General features: G+C 39.2%; 1 protein-coding gene across 5 annotated transcripts in view; it reads left to right on the forward strand.

The window, feature by feature from the left end:
• Positions 1-859: 859 nt before the first annotated feature.
• REPS2 (RALBP1 associated Eps domain containing 2) overlaps positions 860-18,851 on the forward strand; it is a 256,055-nt gene continuing 238,063 nt past the window's right edge. For all 5 annotated transcript variants that reach the window (XM_027835347.1, XM_027835349.1, XM_027835351.1 and 2 more), the window contains exon 1: positions 860-1,255. In XM_027835347.1, coding sequence (XP_027691148.1) covers positions 860-1,255 — 396 coding nt within the window. The remainder of the gene's footprint in view (positions 1,256-18,851) is intronic.

Genomic DNA, 18,851 nt, shown 5'->3' on the forward strand with positions numbered 1-18,851 from the left:
TCTGTGGGAAGGAGGGCCCTGGGGACAAACATCTGTGCTGAGGCTGAGGAAATACATGAAGGACACCTGCTAAAATTCCCCAAGGTGGGGCGGGATACACCTTTCTCAAACCCCGCAGGGGACAGACTACAGTTCGGAGGTAACTGCATCTTCTCTCCTTTCCAAAAAGAGGCGGGGAATATACCTCTCTCCCAGTCTGGGTGTGGGGAGGATCAACTTCATTATCTCCCCTTTTTCTCCTGCCCCCCATCCTCAATAGGTGTGTATATTGGGAAAAACGAGAAGGGCCAGCAGGTGGAACACGGGACAAGGAATAGGGGTGGTGGTCACCTAGGGGAGAATAACAGTGGGAGATCAGGGCAGTGGCTACGCTCACTGACCGCAGCGTGGAAGCTGGAGGCGGAGAGAAGGGTCTGAGCCTGTGTGTGTGTGCATATGTGTGAGTGTATGAGTGTGGGGCTGTTAGTGGTCGCGGGCCCTGGGATCCCCGGTCTCTGATTGGCTAAAATGGCGCCTCTCTCTGTTTCCATGTGGTAGGAGCTACCGCGGCACAACATTAAAGGAAGGGAAAGGGGGAGGGGGATGGGTTGTGAGCCAGCTTGAAGAAGGAGGAGAAGGAGATCTAGGGAACGCGGGCCCCGGGAGGGCGGATGCTGGCGGAGTCAGGGTAAACACTGCAGAGGGGCATAGGGGGAGAGAGGCCAGGGTGGGAGGTGCGGCCGCCGCCGCCGCTGCTGCTATTGCTGCACCAGCCCTTCCGCCTGCAAAGTCCAGCTGCTGCAGCTGTCCCCGGGATCCCCGCCTCCCCGCGCGTTTCCTTTCCTTGGCCGAGTTCCCTTTCCCTGCTCACGGGCGGCCCATGGAGCAGGGACCTGCGGCGGCGGTGGGGACGGCGGGGGCCGTCGGGGCAGCAGCTAACGCCGGTGCCCCTGCTGCAGTTGGAGCTGCGGCTGCGGGAGCCTTGTCGTCGGGGGCCAGCGCGGGCTACTGCCCGGTGCCCCTGCCCCTGAGTGACAGCGAGCAGCAGTGTTACTCCGAGCTCTTCGCGCGCTGTTGCTGCTCCTCCGCCTCCGCCACCTCCTCCTCCTCTTCCTCCTCCTCTTCCTCCTCCTCCTCTTCCTCCTCTGGACACCCCCAGCCACCCCCTGAGGTGGGCAGGGGAGCCCCGCTCCCCGGACCTGCAGCCACCGCAGGGGCCAACCAAGTGGGAGAGCTGTTCAGGGCATCGCAGCTGCCAGCCGAGACCCTTCACCAGGTGGGTGAGGGAGCGCCTCTGCTGCTTGCTCCGGGGGGCAGGCTGGCTGGAGGAGACCGGGGTTGGGCAGATGTGGGTGCTGGGAGGGAAGGGGGGCGAGAAGAGGACTCGCAGGGCACTGACGAGGCGTGGATGGGGCTGGCAGTTGACAGCGGAAGGTTGCTTGGGCTCGGACCCTCCTCTCCGAGGGGTTGGGGTTTTCGCTTTTCTTGCCCACGCAGATTCCCAAAAAAGTGCAGCTGCCCATCCCGAAGCACTCCACTTCTATGGAAAGGTTTTCGGTATTCCTTTCTCCTTCCACCGAACACTTTTTGGGAATTTCTTAGGCTTTATCTTGGATGGAAAGTTTGTTGGGTTGTGGGGGCGGTGATGGTGTTTTTTGTTTTTGTTTGCCTCTGCTAGTTTTCATTGGATTCAATCTCTCCTATCTTCTATTATCTCTTTTCTCCCTCCCGACTCCCCCCCCCCCCTTCCTTTTCTCCTAATGAACTTGGAAGACGAATTCAGAGTGCGTGGGAAGGGGGTGAATATTAACTGGGTGAGAAGCAATGCAGGAGAGGATGGGGAAATTTGAACTTGGAGAGGAAAGAAGGGGTGTGTGTCTATTTCTGTTTGTACAGCAGTATACATCAGACTTCCTCTATCTGGGTTCTTGAGCATTGTTACTCTTGAAAGTACACTAGAAAACCTTTATAGTGACTTTTCTTCAAGGGATTTAGGTATGAGTTGATGGTACAGAATTTTTTAAATTAAACTCAAACTTTTTGGGTTAAATTAAGTTAGTTGGAGGGAGATAGGGGAAGGCCGGGGTGTTGACTGATGGTAAGGTTTATATTTCTGAATTCTTGTTCCCACTTGGATACTCGAGTTTAAATGGATTGAAGTCTTCAGGAACATATGCTCCGCCTCTTTCTTTCTTTTTTTTTTTCTTCGTCTCTTTCTTTTCTGGTTAGACCTGGTTAAAGGCAGATTGAAAGAGCCCAAAGGCTTGATTTAAGTAATGGAATAAATGCCTATCGAGCACCTGTTTTTTTTGTTTTTGTTTTTGTTTTCCTCTGATTTTTTTTTTTGTTGTTCGGATGAAATAGTGCTATTTGAGCTCTGTGGATGTTTTGCTGCTGCCCACATTTAATGGTGTAGTTATCATTTTTAGCATCCAGCTGTGAACTTGAGAAGGGTCTCTGACATAAATACTGAATTTCAAAACTTCTAACATTAATTTGACTTTCATATATTCAGAATACTAAAATGAGTAGTGTTATGGATAGACAGTTGAATTTGCAACTCTGGTCACAAGGCAGATAATATCATGCAGATAAATAATCTTTCTCTTTTAAAAGTTTGTAGGTATGTATGGCACAGTTATGTCATTTATACACTGGTGTTTATCCAATCTTCCTTTAGCCAGGGGGGTAGGTCCTTTTTTTTTTCCATCTGCAAAATTCAGGATCATTTTTATATTTCAAAATTATTATATTAGTGATATTAGCAGTATTTTACACCTTTGCTCTGAGTTCAAATACAGCCTCTGATAATTACTAGCTGTGTGACTCTGGGCAGCTCACTTAACCTCTGTCTCATTTCCCTCATCAGTAAAATGGGGATTTTACTACTTCCCAGGGTGGTTGTGAAGAACAAATGAAATAATATTTGTAAAATGCTTAGCCATCAAATGAATAATATCTGTAAAGTGCTTAGCATAGTGCCTAGCACATAGTAAGCACTATGTTGATGCTGTTGATAAGGCTCTGATTGAGAGGCACTTATGTATAGTGAATAATGTGCTGGAGTCCAGGAAGATCTGAGTTCAAGTCTTGCCTTAAAATTTATTAGTTGTATGACCTCCGGCAAATCACTTAATGTCTGTTTGCCTCAGTTTCCCCAACTGTGAAATGGGGATAAGAATAGCACCTACTCCCCAGTGTTTTTGTGTGGAACAAAAGAGATAGTCATTGTAAAGCACTTACACAGTAAGCACTCTATAAATGTTAGCTGTTACTACTACTACTACTGCTGCTGCTGCTGTTGTTATTATTACTACAACTACTACTACTACTACTACTACTACTACTACTACTACTACTACTACTACCACTGCTGTTACCACCAACCCAAAATGGGCATTCTCTGATTCTTGTTGCTGGACTGATTAGGCTAAGAAATACATACTTTTTAATCTCCTTTTCCCACTGGTCTTAGGCAAGTCATTTTACAGGTAAGTAAACTGCCACCTGAAGTAAAATGACAACTCACCTCACTTAATTTAGTTATATGGATTCAAAGAATATCTTTAGAAAGTCACTTTGAGCCAATGGTGGGGGAGCCACTCTCTGAACACAGACCTTTATTATTAAATAAGGTAAGAATGCTTACCAAATCCTTATTAAATCAATTTGATAACACCCATAGGAAGCTGAGAAGTAAAATACTCTACCACCTTCTCAGTTAGCAGGGAAGAAATGACAGGACCAAACAAAGTAAGTCACACAGTAAGTCAGTGACAAAGTTGGGATGTTGTGGTGTCCAGAAATTCATGGTGTGATGGGTGGAGGTGGGAGTGGGGGAGGAAACATTAAATTCCACTATGTTGTTTATCAACTTTTTCCTTTTTAAGATGGGGGACTTTAAGGATGTGAGTGTCAAAGTTTAGAATCTGACCTATCAAGGTGTGTGGTTATAAAGAACCCAGAGCACTTTCTGTGTGAGTGGGCAAAGTCCAACTTCTTGATGACTGAAAGAAATCCAATTAGAAGAGATCTCTTGACCTCTCTCACGGGGCCATTTCTAAATAGATGTGGCCTGCAACACATATATGTGTCCATCTCCTCCACCTTGTTTTTTTTTTTTTTTAAAACAAAGCGAAGTTAGATTAAGATGACCATCAGGAGCAGTCATTTAAAGACAACAGCAACAAAAACTGGAAGTTTCCTCCATTTCTCCTGATTATTGCTTGGTCTGTTATAGATTGTTGCCCGTGATTTGCTTTACCCTAGGTGTGGCTCTTAGGATCCTAGTCAATCTATTAAGTGAATTTAGATATTCTTAATTCTTAACCTTTTCCTCCCATCAAATAGAAACCAATAAGGTCAGAATTAAGTGGAGGAACAGGTATGACTACTCAAAGCTGGAAGGCCTTAAACTTCTCAAGCCGTTTCCATGGCAACAGCCACTTCTCTCCCCCTCCCCCCAATCAGCATACAATTAAGATTAACATAATATTCTGGAGCTTTACCTGGAGAAAGTATTCATAGTACAAGAGACTTTCTTCCCTCTTCAAAATTGGTTATCTTATTGAATTTTGTGTCTCAAAGTAAAAATAAACCATATGCCTGTTATTTTATATAACATGTGCATCCCTAAAAAGTTATGTCTAAATTAAATTATAATTTAGTTGTCTTGGGGGAACTCCCATTTCAAAGAGACTCTTTGCTTAGTATCTTTTTAAATAAAGTAATACTGAGAAAATGAATAATCACTCACTTTGTCTTAAAGGTCAGAGTTTCTTTTCTCTCTCTTTTTTTTTTGGCAGATAAACCTGGCTATAAAAAAATGTAAAATGAAATAATTCTAAACCATAAAAATAAAATATGATAGCCTGGGAAATATTTGTTAGGAAGATTTTACTCTAATGTTTTAAGATAACAAAGATACTAGTTAGAATTTCTTGACATTGGTTGAGGCCTGAAGAGTAGGGAAAGACAGGTGAGTTTCAGGGATTTTTTTTGTTTTTTGTTTTTTGAAAGGGAGGCAGAAGGAGAGAGGCTCTAAATGAAAGTAGCAGGCAGTGTCAGTAAAAAGAACGACTTAGAGAAAGAAAGGAAAGCTGTTCCCAGACTAAGAAGTATTTGGGATATGTAGATAGCTTGATTCACCTCATTCAGTCCTTGACCAATTGTTTAACACAAGAGGCTCTATCCTTGCCTTTCTGTCAGGGACTCCTTTTCTCCCTGTTCCTTGCATCAGCCTACAGAACCAGTCCCTGTGGCTTGGTAAGGTAGACACTGTGTATTTTATACTGTCGTCCCCTTAATTTGCTTCTGATTTGCTTAGAACATAAGGCAGTTGTTTGTTTAGAATTATATTTTCACATGGTGACCATGCTATATACCCAGTAGTTAGGTGCCCAGGTGAAACCTATCCTGGCACTAACGTTATGTGACCTTGGACTTACCATTTAATTTCTATCAGCTTCAATTTCCTCATTTTGTAAAATGAGAAGAATTTTTGTGCTACTTATCTCACCTCCACATAGTCCTACTTTGGTCAATCGGTCCCTCATTAAGACATTTGGTCATCTACTAAGAGACCTCATGATAAGTATTTGTATAAAATAACACCATAAAATAATTGCAGCGTATATACGGGCAGCCATCTCAGGCCAAGATGAAGTTGAGAAATTCAACTTAAATCCCAACAAGACCTTTCAAATGAAATCAATATATACTTTGATACTTGGTGGGAAGGTGGGAGTGGATGAGCACTGACATAAATAGGTTGGAAAAGATAATGTCAGGAGGGGCAGCTAGGTGGCGCAGTGGATAGAGAACTGGCCCTGAAGTCAGGAGTACCTGAGTTCAAATGCGGCCTCAGACCAAACTCTTGACACTTACTAGCTGTGTGACCCAGGGCAAGTCACTTAACCCCAATTGCCTAAAAAGAAAAAAAAGATAATTTCAGGAGTAAGGAATGAAAAATGCTACAGCAGGGGCTCTTCACATTTTTGTGTGTGTCGTGGATCCCTTTGGAAATCTGGTAAAGGCTTGGGGATCCCTTCTCAGAATAATGCTTTTTCATGCATAAGATAAAATACATAGCATTACAAAAGAATCAAATTATTTTGAAATAGTTATCAAAATTAAAAAAAAAAAACTAAGTTCATGGACCCTAGGTAAAGATTGTAGACTCCATGGAAGCTTAATTAACAAACACATGCATAAACATATACAAAAATGCATAAAATATATACGTCTACATTTCTCTGAGAAAAGAATTGAAAGGTGTTGGATGTGGTGAGGACAAAATAATATCACAAAAAATAAATTGATTGGATTTTGATAGAAAACAGCATGTTACTGACTTGAGAATTATTCCTGAATCAGCTGAGTTGTGTATAGCCAGATCACTAATTTGAGAGCAACTATCAAAATTGATACAAAGCTAGAAGAAAGGTTAAACATGAAAAATAGATATGGCATGCAATTAAAACAACTCCAACTGACTTATTTAAATGATTTGTTGACACCCCCAAGTGAGAAATGAATGGAGAAAAGAACATTGACACTAATTATAACAATTTCTTATTAGATGTAAACAAGATGCCATAAAGAAAATAATAATAATAATAGCTAGTATTATATGTTGCTTTAAGGTTTAGAAAGCACTTTACCACTATTATTTCATTTTATCCTCACAAAAATGCTGGGAGGTAGATGCTATTAGTTTCTCCATTTCACAGAAGGGGAAACTGAGGCAGACAGGAGTTAAATGATTTTCCCAGGGTCACAGGGCTAGTAAATTTCTGAGGTTGAGTTTGAATTAAATGCTTCCTAACTTCAGGTCTAGGGCATTGAGGTGGAGAAATGGATAGGGTGCTGGGCCTGAAGGAAGATTCTTCCTGAGTTCAAATAGTGCCTCAGGCACTGTGTGACCCTGGGCAAGTCATTTAACCCTGTTTACCTCAGTTTCCTCATCTGTAAAATGAGCTGGAGAAGGATATGGCAGACTACTTCAGTATCTGCCAAGAAAAGTCTAAATTCAGTCAGACTGACTTAAATGACTGAATAATGACTCCAGGTTCAGTGTTCTATCCACTAGGCAATTTGTCTACCTCAAACAAAAGAACAAAAGAGCCTAAAACCACCTATGTTAGCCTTCCTTCCTTACCAAGAGAATCAGCATGGCAGCCAAAGACCACAGTGGTTTAGCATATACACTCATTTATAAAATCTTAAGTAGAAGCACGGTGGGATATTATGAACAATATCACCTAGGTACCTGATTGGTGAGCCTCATAAATGGTCCTCTGTATCAGACTGGATGTTTCAGATCTGCTTTTCTTTAATTCCTGGCCATCTTTTGACTAGCCACTTTGCTGTCTTCCATGTATACAACTTCACCTCCCTCTCCTCCCCTTTCCAGTTCTAGAAATATGATCAAATCATTATTGTCACTAGTCCTGTGTCTCCTATGGCTCTGTTCATCAGCCCTCTCACTTTTCCAACTACCCCTTCTTGATCACTACTACTCTATATGTATTGTATCCCCCACCCAAAGGGCAGATAAGTGGTGAAGTGGGTAGAGCAGTGGGCTTGGAATCAGAAGGACTCATCTTTATGAGTTCAAATCCAGGCTCAGAAACTTACTAGATGTGTGACCCTGAGCAAATCACTTAACCCTGTTTGCCTCAGTTTCCTCATCTGTAAATTGAGCTGGAGAAGGAAATGGTCAACCACTCCAGTATCTTTGCCAAGAAAACCCCAAATGGAGTCATGGAGAGTCAGACACGCCTGAAAATGACTGAACAATTAGAAAATCCAAAGGGTAAGGTTTCATGGTGGGTGTAAGGAGAATGATATACATTAAATAACAGGAAGTATGTGGAAGAAGCTAATATAACAGTGGTATTAAATTCAAGTAGAAATAGGGCCACTAATCCATCCATGAGGATCTTTGCAGGCTGGATATTGACTTAGTTTTAAAATGTAAGTTATCTATGTTTTATTGTATTTTTATTTATTTTGTTAAATATTTCCCAATCTCCAACTGGGAATTTCTCAATTCCCAAAATTTCCCAATTTTATTCTGTTTCAGGCTGCACTGGGAGATTTGCTCTCTGTATGAGTGCTGTGGGCTGCATGTTTTATGCCTCTGAGGTAAAAGATGTTTTCAAAGAAACCTGTGATTAAAAAAAAGATAGTGGAAAGAAAAAGGGATAACTGACGGAGAACCCCAGTTTTTCATTGGTATCCTCATGATGTTAGGAAAACATGAGGGAGGACTCCTTGTGATGAACTTTTGAGAGGACATGGACATATAGTACAGGATGGGCAGGCATGGAGGAGTATGCTGTCAGTATATTGGAGGAAATGCCCACATCAATGAAGTATCTTTCTCACAGGTTTGTTTTTTTTTAATTTTTTTTATTTTTTGAGGAAAGAATTTTGCAAAACTTATTGTGCCATAGAAGTGAGTATTTATTATTACTTCCTGGAAAGTAGTGCGAGGAGGAGTCCCCTTCTCTTATTGCTTGTATTCATAATTGATTACCTTAGCTTCCTCTAGGAAACATGCTCCTACTTCTCTGTTTCTTACTTTAGTTGATTGGATATAAGCAGTCAAGGAGAGGGGAGAGTCAAAGATAATTCTGTCAGACAGAATGACTGGGAGGACTTAGTCTTCTCTAGTTTATCTCCATAACATCCCTCGCATATTTCTTCTCCTTTCCACACCTACCTGAGGTCACTGTAGTTTGGAGATCTCATCATCTCTTGCTTGGGCTATCATTAAGCTATCATCAAGCCTCTTACCTGGTCTTCCTGTTTCTGGAATCTCATCTCCAGTTCATCCTTTGTATGGCTGCCCTCCTGATTTTTCTAGTATCTCACTGATTTCAGCATTCCTCCAGTCAGACATCTACAGTGGCTTTCTGTTTACAACTAAATAAAGTATGAATGCCTTCTGCTGAATTTTCAACTTAACTTGCAATATTCCCTTTCCTACACTTTATATTCAGGCAAAACTTGGCTCACCATTCCTCATTTTTGTCCTCCCCTTTTCCATTCTTTGCCTTTGCTTATGCTGTAACCCTTGCCTGGAATTTACTGCTTCCTCTCTCACCCCAATCTTCTATTTGAAATCTCTTTTTGGAAGACATAACTCAGGTGCCTTCTCTTCCATGAAGCTTTTTCTCTCTCCTGTTTCTCAGAGCACGTTATTTGTACCTCTTCTTTCCATGTGTCACATTTTAGTTTTAGTTGTAGATTTATTTGTTTGTTTGTTTTTGCATATGAGTCTTACCCTCGTTTATGGGACTATTGACCCCCTTAGGCAGATACTGTATCTTATTTGAACATCATTGATATAGATGTTTTTTGGAATCAGAAACACTCATCTTTATGAGTTCAAATCCAGACTCAGACACTTCCTAGATATGTGACCCTGAGCAAATCACTTACCCCTGTTTGCCTCAATTTTCTCATCTGTAAATTGAGCTGGAGAAGGAAATGATAAACCACTCTAGTATCTGTACTAAATATCAGGTCTTCCTGATTTCAGGCCTGGTGCACTTAGCCACAACGATATCAAACTTAAATAGAAAAGGGGACCCTGCAGGCCACAAGTTGACTCACTCTCAAAGAGATTACATTCCTTTTTTTATTTTTTAATGGAAGCTATTTTTAAACAACTTAAACAACAATTTTAAAAACAACTTTAAACAGCACAAACTTCTTTCTTTTTAGGTAAGATCATCCTTAAACTACTGTGCTAGTAGATAAGATAAAGTCTGGTGCTCTAAGAGGCTCAAAATACATGGCTGCTATAGATAGGTACCACCCATTTTTCAAAGCTGTGGCTAGCTTGTATAGATAGCAGGCTTTTAACAAACCTATTATCTGTCCAACAAAAGGAAATTTACAGTTTATTTGAGTGTTAACTTAAAAAAACCCCAAAATTGTTTCATATTCATGTTTTACCTATTTCCATGATGCAGTTGAATTGAGAACTGCATACCTGGGACTACATCATACATCTACCTATTTGGGAAACAGTCTGTAGAAGTGTCTACAAAAAGAATATATTTTTCTAAACATGTGGAGTTTTTCTCTCATATATAACATCCCTCATATATTTCTTCTTCTTTTCATACCTACTGAGGTCACTCTAGTTTGGAGATTTTTATCGTCTCTTGTTTGGGCTATCATAATAGCTAGGCTCTTACCTGCTCTACCTTTTACCTGGTAAACTACCTCTTATCTTACTAGGCTATAACAGACTTTGTAGAGAGTTATGGTGATTGGACAGATTTCAGGGAGAACTAGATGACTAGGATGGTCCATCAGCTTTCCAGTTTATGATTCTAAGTCTATTTTTAGAGGCTGATTTAGATAGATCCTTTTGTAACTGGAAGGATCAGGTAGAAGACCAGAAAGAGATGGAATCCTGCAAAAAGCTAACGTGAGCCAAAAAAAAAAAAAATCTAGGTATTGTTTACAGATAATAGTTGGAAATCTGAAAGTGTAGGAACATTGTATGTTAGCAGCGCCATCAGGCAGTAACTATAGCAATCATATTTGGGAATTTGTTTTTAGGAGAATTGGGAAGGTCAGTGGCCAAATTTAAGAAGTAAGGAAATCAAAGATTAACAGCGGGGCAGCTAGGTGGCTCAGTGGATGGGACACCGGCCCTGGTTTCAGGAGGACCTGAGTTCAAATGCAGCCTCAGACACATAACACTTACTAGCTGTGTGACCCTGGGCAAGTCACTTAACCCCATTGCCTAGCCAAAAAAAAGATTAACAGAAAGAGTGTTGTGATCACTGTCCTAGTTTCATATTTTTGTGGTGATCTACCTTAGGGAATATGAAATCTGGGGCAGCTTGCTTAAATGTTTGCTTTAATAGGTAGCCTTAGGCTATTCCTTGCTTTTACATTTTCAACTCATCCTCCCCCGCATCTCCTTTACCCCCAAAATAAAATAAAAACACCTACTCCTACTCTATTAAAGGTGAAAGTACCTGCTATTTGGAATGGAAACTGTTGTTTCTTAACGGACAACCTTTGGTCATAAAATTAACAGAAAGTCAGTGCTTCTTAGACAAAATACTGAACGCCTTTTTAAGTGAGGAAGAGATTGCATATTCTCTTTAATCTGGAGAAGGTTTTGTTAGGAAAAGGCTGAAAAAATGTTCAGGTACTCTTGTTTCAACTCTTTGGGGTTCTGTAACTAAATTAACCTCCCTGGGCTTCAGTTTCCTCAGCTGTCAAATGAAAAGATTGAACTATTAAGACAGCCTGGGGTCTGTACACTTTTTCTTTTTTTTTAATAGTGATAATTTTCTTTAATATAAGTGGTTTCCTTTTTAATCATATGTATTATATTTTATTCATTTAAAAACATTATTCTGGGAAGGGGTCCACAGGCTTTTACCGGACTGCCAAAGGGGTTTATGATACACACAAAATTTGAGAAGCCCTGGATTGGTTGGCTGCTGAGGTCCCCTCCAGCTCCTGTTGGGTCCCAACATGGAGAGGGCAGGTAGGTAGCACAGCGGATAGAGTGCTTGGCCTGGAGTCAGGAAGACCTGAGTTCAAATCCAGCCTCAGACCCTGGGCAAGTCACTTAACACTGTTTGCCTCAGTTACCTCATCTGTAAAATGACAAACTACTCCAGTGACTTTGCCAAGAAAACCCCAAATGGGGTCACAAAGAGTCAGATGCAACTGAACAACAACCACTACCACATGGATTTCAATGGATTTTAGGCTCTCTCCAACTTAATATGCAAGTCTCTTATTGCTAAAAAAAAAAAAAAATGAAATAAAATAAAAATCCAACTATTTCATGAAAACATAACCTTGCTGGTCCTAAGGAAACAGATATACAGAGATTGTCACTAACTTGTACTCAAAGCTTTTCAGTTTTGGTAGGATCTTATAGAGCTTGCTCTCCACTGGAACCTTTCTGAAGAAGCCAGGATCACCTGTGTGGCATGATGAAGTATTGGAGTAAGCCTTTGGTGGTAGTGATGAGGTATTGGAGGTGGCCTTTGATGTTAGCCAAGTGCTAGGTATTACTTGGGAAATGTATAGTTTTATTATCTGATCCTTTGTTAATTGCATCTCACAATTAGCTCCATTTATAGTTAACAACCTATCAGATTTATGCTCCTATCACCAGGATGTTGAAATTTTGAGATGGATCATAGGATCATAGGCTTAAAGCAGAAAGGATTCTTAGAGACCATCTAGTCCAGAGATGTTAAGCACCCCTCTGGACCAACACAGACTGTGGGCAATACTCCCAATGCAACTGAACTAGATTAAGATGTAATTGAGAAATATTAATAAAATAAATAAAAATACAATAGAACACAATTTTAAGTTAATATGTAGCACACAGGTATCCTTATGTAAAGTTTAGTGGCCTCTATTCTTATTTGAGTTTGATCCACTAATTTAGTCCAACCCATCTCCTTTAACAGATAAGGAAAGTGAGACCCACATAGGTTAAAGGAGGTAGTCAGTGGTAGCTCTAGGATTTGAACCCAGGTTCCCTGACTTTAAAATCTAGTAATCTTTTCACTGTACCTTGCTATCCCAGACAGTTTCTCCTTTGATATTTAATTCATTTATTATGCAGAATAAACTAACAAAAATTTGTATTATTTATACAGCTATTTATGTGTATTCAAAATCCTGCTTTGTTGTTGTTGAGTTGAGTCTGACCCTTTGTGACCCCATTTGGGATTTTCTTGACAAAATACTGGAGTGGATTGCCATTTCTTGCCATTTCCTTCTCCAGTTCATTTTACAGATGAGGAAACTGAGGCTGTGATTTGCTCAGGGTCAAGCAGCCAGCTAGTAAGTATCTGAGGGCATATTTGAACTCAGATCTTTGTTGTAGATGAGTTGTGTCCAACTCTTCATGACCTCATTTGGGGTTTTCTTGGCAAAGATACTGGAGTGGTTTGCCATTTCCTTCTCTATCTCCTTTTGCAGATGAAGAAACTGAGGCAAATAGGGTTAGGTACTTTGCCCAGGGTCACACAGCTAGTAAATATCTAAAGAACTCAGGAAGATGAGTCTTTCTGACTCTAGGCTGGGCACTCCATCCACTTAACCACCTAGCTGCCCCAGAAAATCCTGGGTTTTTTTTGCCCTCAATATCTTGCATCAGTAAAAATGCTCCTTGTGGCTAAGAGTCCTGTACTGCGCTTCTCTGATACAGATACTAGCTGGTATTTCACTGTTGTAGGTATTTTATGTTCTTCCAATTTAGCTTTTTCAGCCAACCTGGCAGTGGTGAATCTGTTAAATCTTGTGTCCGGTGTAAGATTCCCTATTGCTGCCGCCTTCTTTTGGCCCATGTCACATCCCTTCTGTTCAGTCCTTCTGTGCTCACGCAAATTCTAGATGGCAGCTTCCGCTAATGTGACACACCTAGCATTTCATCCAGTTACAACAGAAAGCATCCTCCCAATAGGACATCTTTATCTGCTACAATTAACACTGTTCTTCATGCAGCAGTGACTTTGTTTTCAATAGTTCACTCTGGGGAGTGAAAGTTGGTGTTTTGACTTATTTTTAAACATCACTGCAGCTAATCTCTTTACCTGAGGAATTTTTGTTGGGTTGAAAATTTAGCTTTGAAAATCTCAGTAGATGGTAAGAATTGGATGTATTTCTACAATTTAGAGCTAAAAGTTTTCATCAGTTTTTAGAATAGGTCTTTTTTTTAAGCAATTACTGATTTTGACTTGACAAAATGTTACAAATTATGTCATTTCAGTGTAAGATAACACATCATTTATTCATCATAGTCTTTAGGGGAGTGAACTGTTTCACATATGTTATTTTTTTGGTAACTAGTAGGTGTTTAACACTTTAATGAACCACCAGTTTGAAAATTTTAACAATTTTTAATGGTTTAAAATAAATTTTACTTTTCCTTACTCCCTTAAAAATTTAAATTAAACTTTTATTGATATCTTTTGTTTTTACATCACCTATGTTTCCCAAAATATCCCTTTCCCTATGTAGAGAGCTATTTTTTATTACTAAGAATAAAATAAGGGGGGGAGGGAAGTTCAGCTAGTCTAACACATTGAAAAAGTCTGACATTACATGTTGTGTTCCATATTTACACCCTCCCCACTTCTACAGAAGCAGCATATAACTATGCCCTTTGTGTTCATGTATCTGCCTTTTTTTTTGTTTCTTCAGTATTAGCTATTACTTCCTGCTGTCAATGAAATCTCTTTCTTCTAATTATTGCCAATAATTTGCTATGAATTAGGGAATTGTGGGGTTTTTTCTCCTTTTTCTTTTTGGTGAGGCAGTCGGAGTTAAGTGATTTGCCCAGGGTCAGGTCCTCCTAACTCCAAGTCTGGAGCTCTATCCATTGTGCCACCTAGCTGCCCCTGAATTAGGGAACTGTTAAGTACATTTGTTAAAATTCTGTTTAAATTAAGGTTTTAAATATTTTTTCTGTCCCTTATTTTATTTTTTCTCAATTATATGTAAAAATTTTAACATTCTTTTTTTTTTAACATTTTCAGCTCCAAATTCTTTCCCCTCTTTCCTCTCCTCCCACCTCATTGAGAAGGCAAACAATTTAATATCGATCATACATACGAAATCATGCAAAACATATGTCCATTATTAGCCACGTTGCAAAAGAAAACAGACCAAAAACCCCCAAGAAAAATAAAAGTTTTAAAAAAGTATGTTTTGATCTGCATTTAGGTTCTTTCTCTGGAGGTGGATAACATTTTTTATTATTAGTACTTGCTAAGTATAGCTAAGTCATTCACAGTTGATCATTGTATAATATTGCTATTAGTATGTACAATGTTTTCCTGGTTCTGCTCACTTCACTTTGCATTAGTTTGTTTAAGACTTAGAAGTTTTTCTGAAACCATCCTGCTTGTCATTTCTTATGGCACAGTAACTTATTCAGCCATTCTCCAGTTGATAGGCATCTTCTCAATTTCCAATTCTTTCAGCTATAGATATTTTTGTATATGTAGGTCCTTTTCCAAGAGTAAATAGGTTTTAAATGAGGGTTCAAAGAGTTCTTCTGGAGTAAAATACCTGAAATGTAGTTCATTGATATATGTTTTGGCTGTTTAGGGGCGCTTTTTGCTTTTGGGATCTCAGTTGTGCTATATAGTGGAACCTGATGCCTACTTCTCACATCCATTCCTGCTAATAACATCCTGATAGTCGCCCTCTCTACCTGATCTATTAAAATAATTTCTTAATATGTCTTCTTGCTTCTTTTCTTTATTACTTCCAGTCTTTTGTTTACAGAGCTGTCAGATGCCTCTCTGGAATTAGCATAGATTTGGACATAGTACTTTGTCTCAGAACTCTTCCATGGCTCGCTATTGTGTACCACATAAAGTTCAAACTCTAACCTGGCATTCAAGGCCCTCCACATTGTAATTCTGTCTTGCATTACCTTTCTAAGAGTATCTCATGCTGCTCTCATCTATATACTCATATGCACAAACCAAAATGGGCTGCTCACCATCTATGGCTTTGTGTTCATGTTTCAGGGATACCTGCAATGCTCCCCTCCTTTCCCTATTTATCTGCTGAATTCCTATTCTTTAAATTCCAGCTCAAATTCCCCTTCCTCTAGAAAGGTTTCCTAATTTGATCAATTTGCTTGTACCTGTCTTGTACACTTTGGTATTATTTTGTATTACATTTATCTATCTGTTTATTTCTCTTAGTCTCCTACTGGGATATAAATTCCATAAAAGCAGGGACTGAATCTTATATAATATTTGTATTTCCCTCAGTTCCTAACATAATGAACTATACTAGAGGTGTCAGATAACAGGCTTGTGCAACTCTCTGAGTGCTATAAGAATCAGATTAAAATATAATTGGGAAATATTTAACAAAATAAATACAAATACATTAAAACACAAATAACCTCAATGTATGATTTTCTAAGTCCATAAGCACTGACAGCAATTCCTGTGTATGACCCCTGTTTCTATTTGAATTTGATACTATTGCTCTATTTGTAGTAGATGCTTTAATACATATGTGATGAATTAAATTAAGTTCTATCATAACTCTATTAGGGAATAGTGTAAATTAAGTTCTATCGTAACTTTATCAGGGACTAGTGTGACCAGGTTGTTAAAAAATTGGTTCTACCTTCTGATGTCCTTTCTTCTATTTTACCCTGTCTTGTAGATTAAGCTTCTAGTCTATAGGTTTCCCTGGCAAGTCTTTATTTTGGGAATTAGGCCTTGTTACCTCATTCATTCTCAGCCTGGCTTCTGTTATTGTCTGGGGATTTGTTCTGATATTTCCTCATTATTACTAAAATTATAACATCTCTTATCAATTAATTAGTTCTGAGACCCCCCCCACCTGTTTATTAAATATGATTTATTAAATAAATGGGAGAAACTTCTTTTCTTATACACTTTTGCTCACTGTATCAAACTTATTTGTCTCCTAGGCTTAAGTAAGCGTCAAGGTTATTGGTTAGAAAATTTGTTAACAGTGTAACAAATAATCAAAGAAAGACGTAATTACTTACAATGTGTCAGCAGTGATGAAGATTATAGTCATAGCTAACCATTACTGCTCCTAGTGATTTTTCCTCAGTTCTAGCAACATAGTTCTACCATTCAGCTCTCTTTGGATGCCAGTTGAAATCTCTTCTCAACAACTGTCTTCATAATGTTTTTTGACAAGATAAGCATTCAAACAGTTCTCTCAGCAAAGAAGTTCTCCTAGTCCTTTTTCTATGTCCTTTCAGTTTCTTTCCAGCCATTGTGGGTAACTCTCCGCAATCATAGCTAAACTCTTGGTTTTCTCACAGATACTTCACAGATGACATTTAAACTGTAACTTTCCATGTTTCTTTCCCCACTTGAAAATACAGAGGTGTTATTAATAGTAAAGTTACAAATACATAGTCTAGAGAAGCTGTTGAAACTAGTGTATACACTAATATATCATTACTGATTCCAGGAAATCCAGGGCTGCTTTCCCATTTCCCCCCTTAAATCTTAGTTGCTTCCAAACTTTTCAAACCATCAGGATTGTTTTTTGCCTTATAATTCTACAGAACTTTTGGTACCTGTTTGTTCATGAACAGTGTTCAGTTCTTTAAAATGTACATGTCATGGTTCATGGATTTTCTTTGATTTGGAGATAGCACACAGATATATGTATGTGTGAATATATCTAATATAGATATATGTATAATGTATATAATATATAAATCACATATGCATGTATTATATGTACATGTATGTCTATTACATTGATAGACAGCTAAGCGGCGCGTTGGAGAGAAGGCCAGGCCTAGAGTCAGGAAGACTCATTTTCCTGAGTTCAACTCTGCCCTCAGACACTTACAAGCTGTGTGACCCTGGGCAAGTCACTTAACCCTGTTTGCCTCTGTTTCCTCATCTGTAAAATGAGCTAGAGAAAGAAATGGCAAACCACTCCAGTTTCTTTGCCAGGAAAACCCTAAATGGGGTCACGAGACTCAGATACAACTGAAACAATGGAACCAATAACACATATAATATATACATCTATATTACAAATAAACACACACACATACACATGCACTATGGAAACCAAGTTAAACAGATGGTTTTTTTTTTAAGTAGAACTTTCTTTTGATACTTCTTTGTGAAGACAATATGGAAAAATAACCTTATTTCTTTTTTTTCCTTTTTCATGCTTTATGGGTTAATATATATGCAATGTGTTATAATCAATTGAAAACTATCCTTGAATTTAAGTCTTCCTGATTCCAAGTCCTATCTCTGCCAGTTAGGTGGCAGCTAGGTGGCTCAGTGAATAGAGCTCTGACCTGGAGTTAGGAAGACTTGAGTTCACATCCGTTCTCAGACATTTACTACCTCTATGAATCTGGGCAAGTCATTTAATCTCTGGTTGCCTCTGTTTCCTTGTGCGTAAAGTGGGGATGATAATAGCACCTACCTCCCACAGTTGTGAGGATCGAATAACATAATATTTGTAAAGCCCTTAGCACAGTGCCAGGCACATAGTTAAGTGCTACATAAATGTTAGTTGTTGTTGTTGTTATTATGTATACGGGCTCTATGACCCTGGGTAACTCATTTAACCTTTCAGTGCCCCAGGCAACTCTTTAAGACCATAAGTTACCAGCAACAGATTGCATTAGTAAAATTAGTAAAAGCCAAATTGCATTAGTAAATGAAATTTCCTCCTCTGGCCTTTTTTATACTAATGAAATCGTGGGTACTGTATCTACCTCACAACAGGGTTATTGTCAGTATCAAATGAAATAAAATTTGTTAAAGTTCGTTGCAAATCTTAAACAGTTACATAAATGCAAACAATTATTCTTGTTAGGTTCTGGAAAATTGGTCACTCTGGTAACAGTGTACTTGATCCTGCAACGTGCCATATTTAAAAACAGGCCATTGTGCTTGAAGATGATATTAGGAATATTGCTGTCCGTATGTGTGTGACAGATTAGTTTGTTAGCTGCTGCTGTTTCCCAGTTTTCTGTAGCTTTCCCATGATACAAAAAATAGTTGCTTATATTTATGTAGTCATGGAATTAAAGAATTTTATAGCTAGAAAGTATTTAGGGAACACCTAGAACAGTTCCGTCATTTTGTAGATGAGAAAACTGAGGCTCAGAGATGATAGATACGTGCCTGAGGTCACAGCTGATACTTGGGAGAGCCAGAATTTTAACCCAGATTATCTGACTCCCAGTCCAGAGCTCCTTTTACTTCATTGTGACACCCATCACATTATTTGGAGAAAGTGATTAAAATGTCCCTACTTTCTGACCCAGGGATTCCACTGCTAAGAACATACCTCAAGGATGTCAA

Source organism: Vombatus ursinus, unplaced genomic scaffold (assembly GCF_900497805.2).
Source record: "Vombatus ursinus unplaced genomic scaffold, bare-nosed wombat genome assembly UNPS02014814.1, whole genome shotgun sequence".
In the NCBI taxonomy this organism is placed as follows: domain Eukaryota; kingdom Metazoa; phylum Chordata; class Mammalia; order Diprotodontia; family Vombatidae; genus Vombatus; species Vombatus ursinus.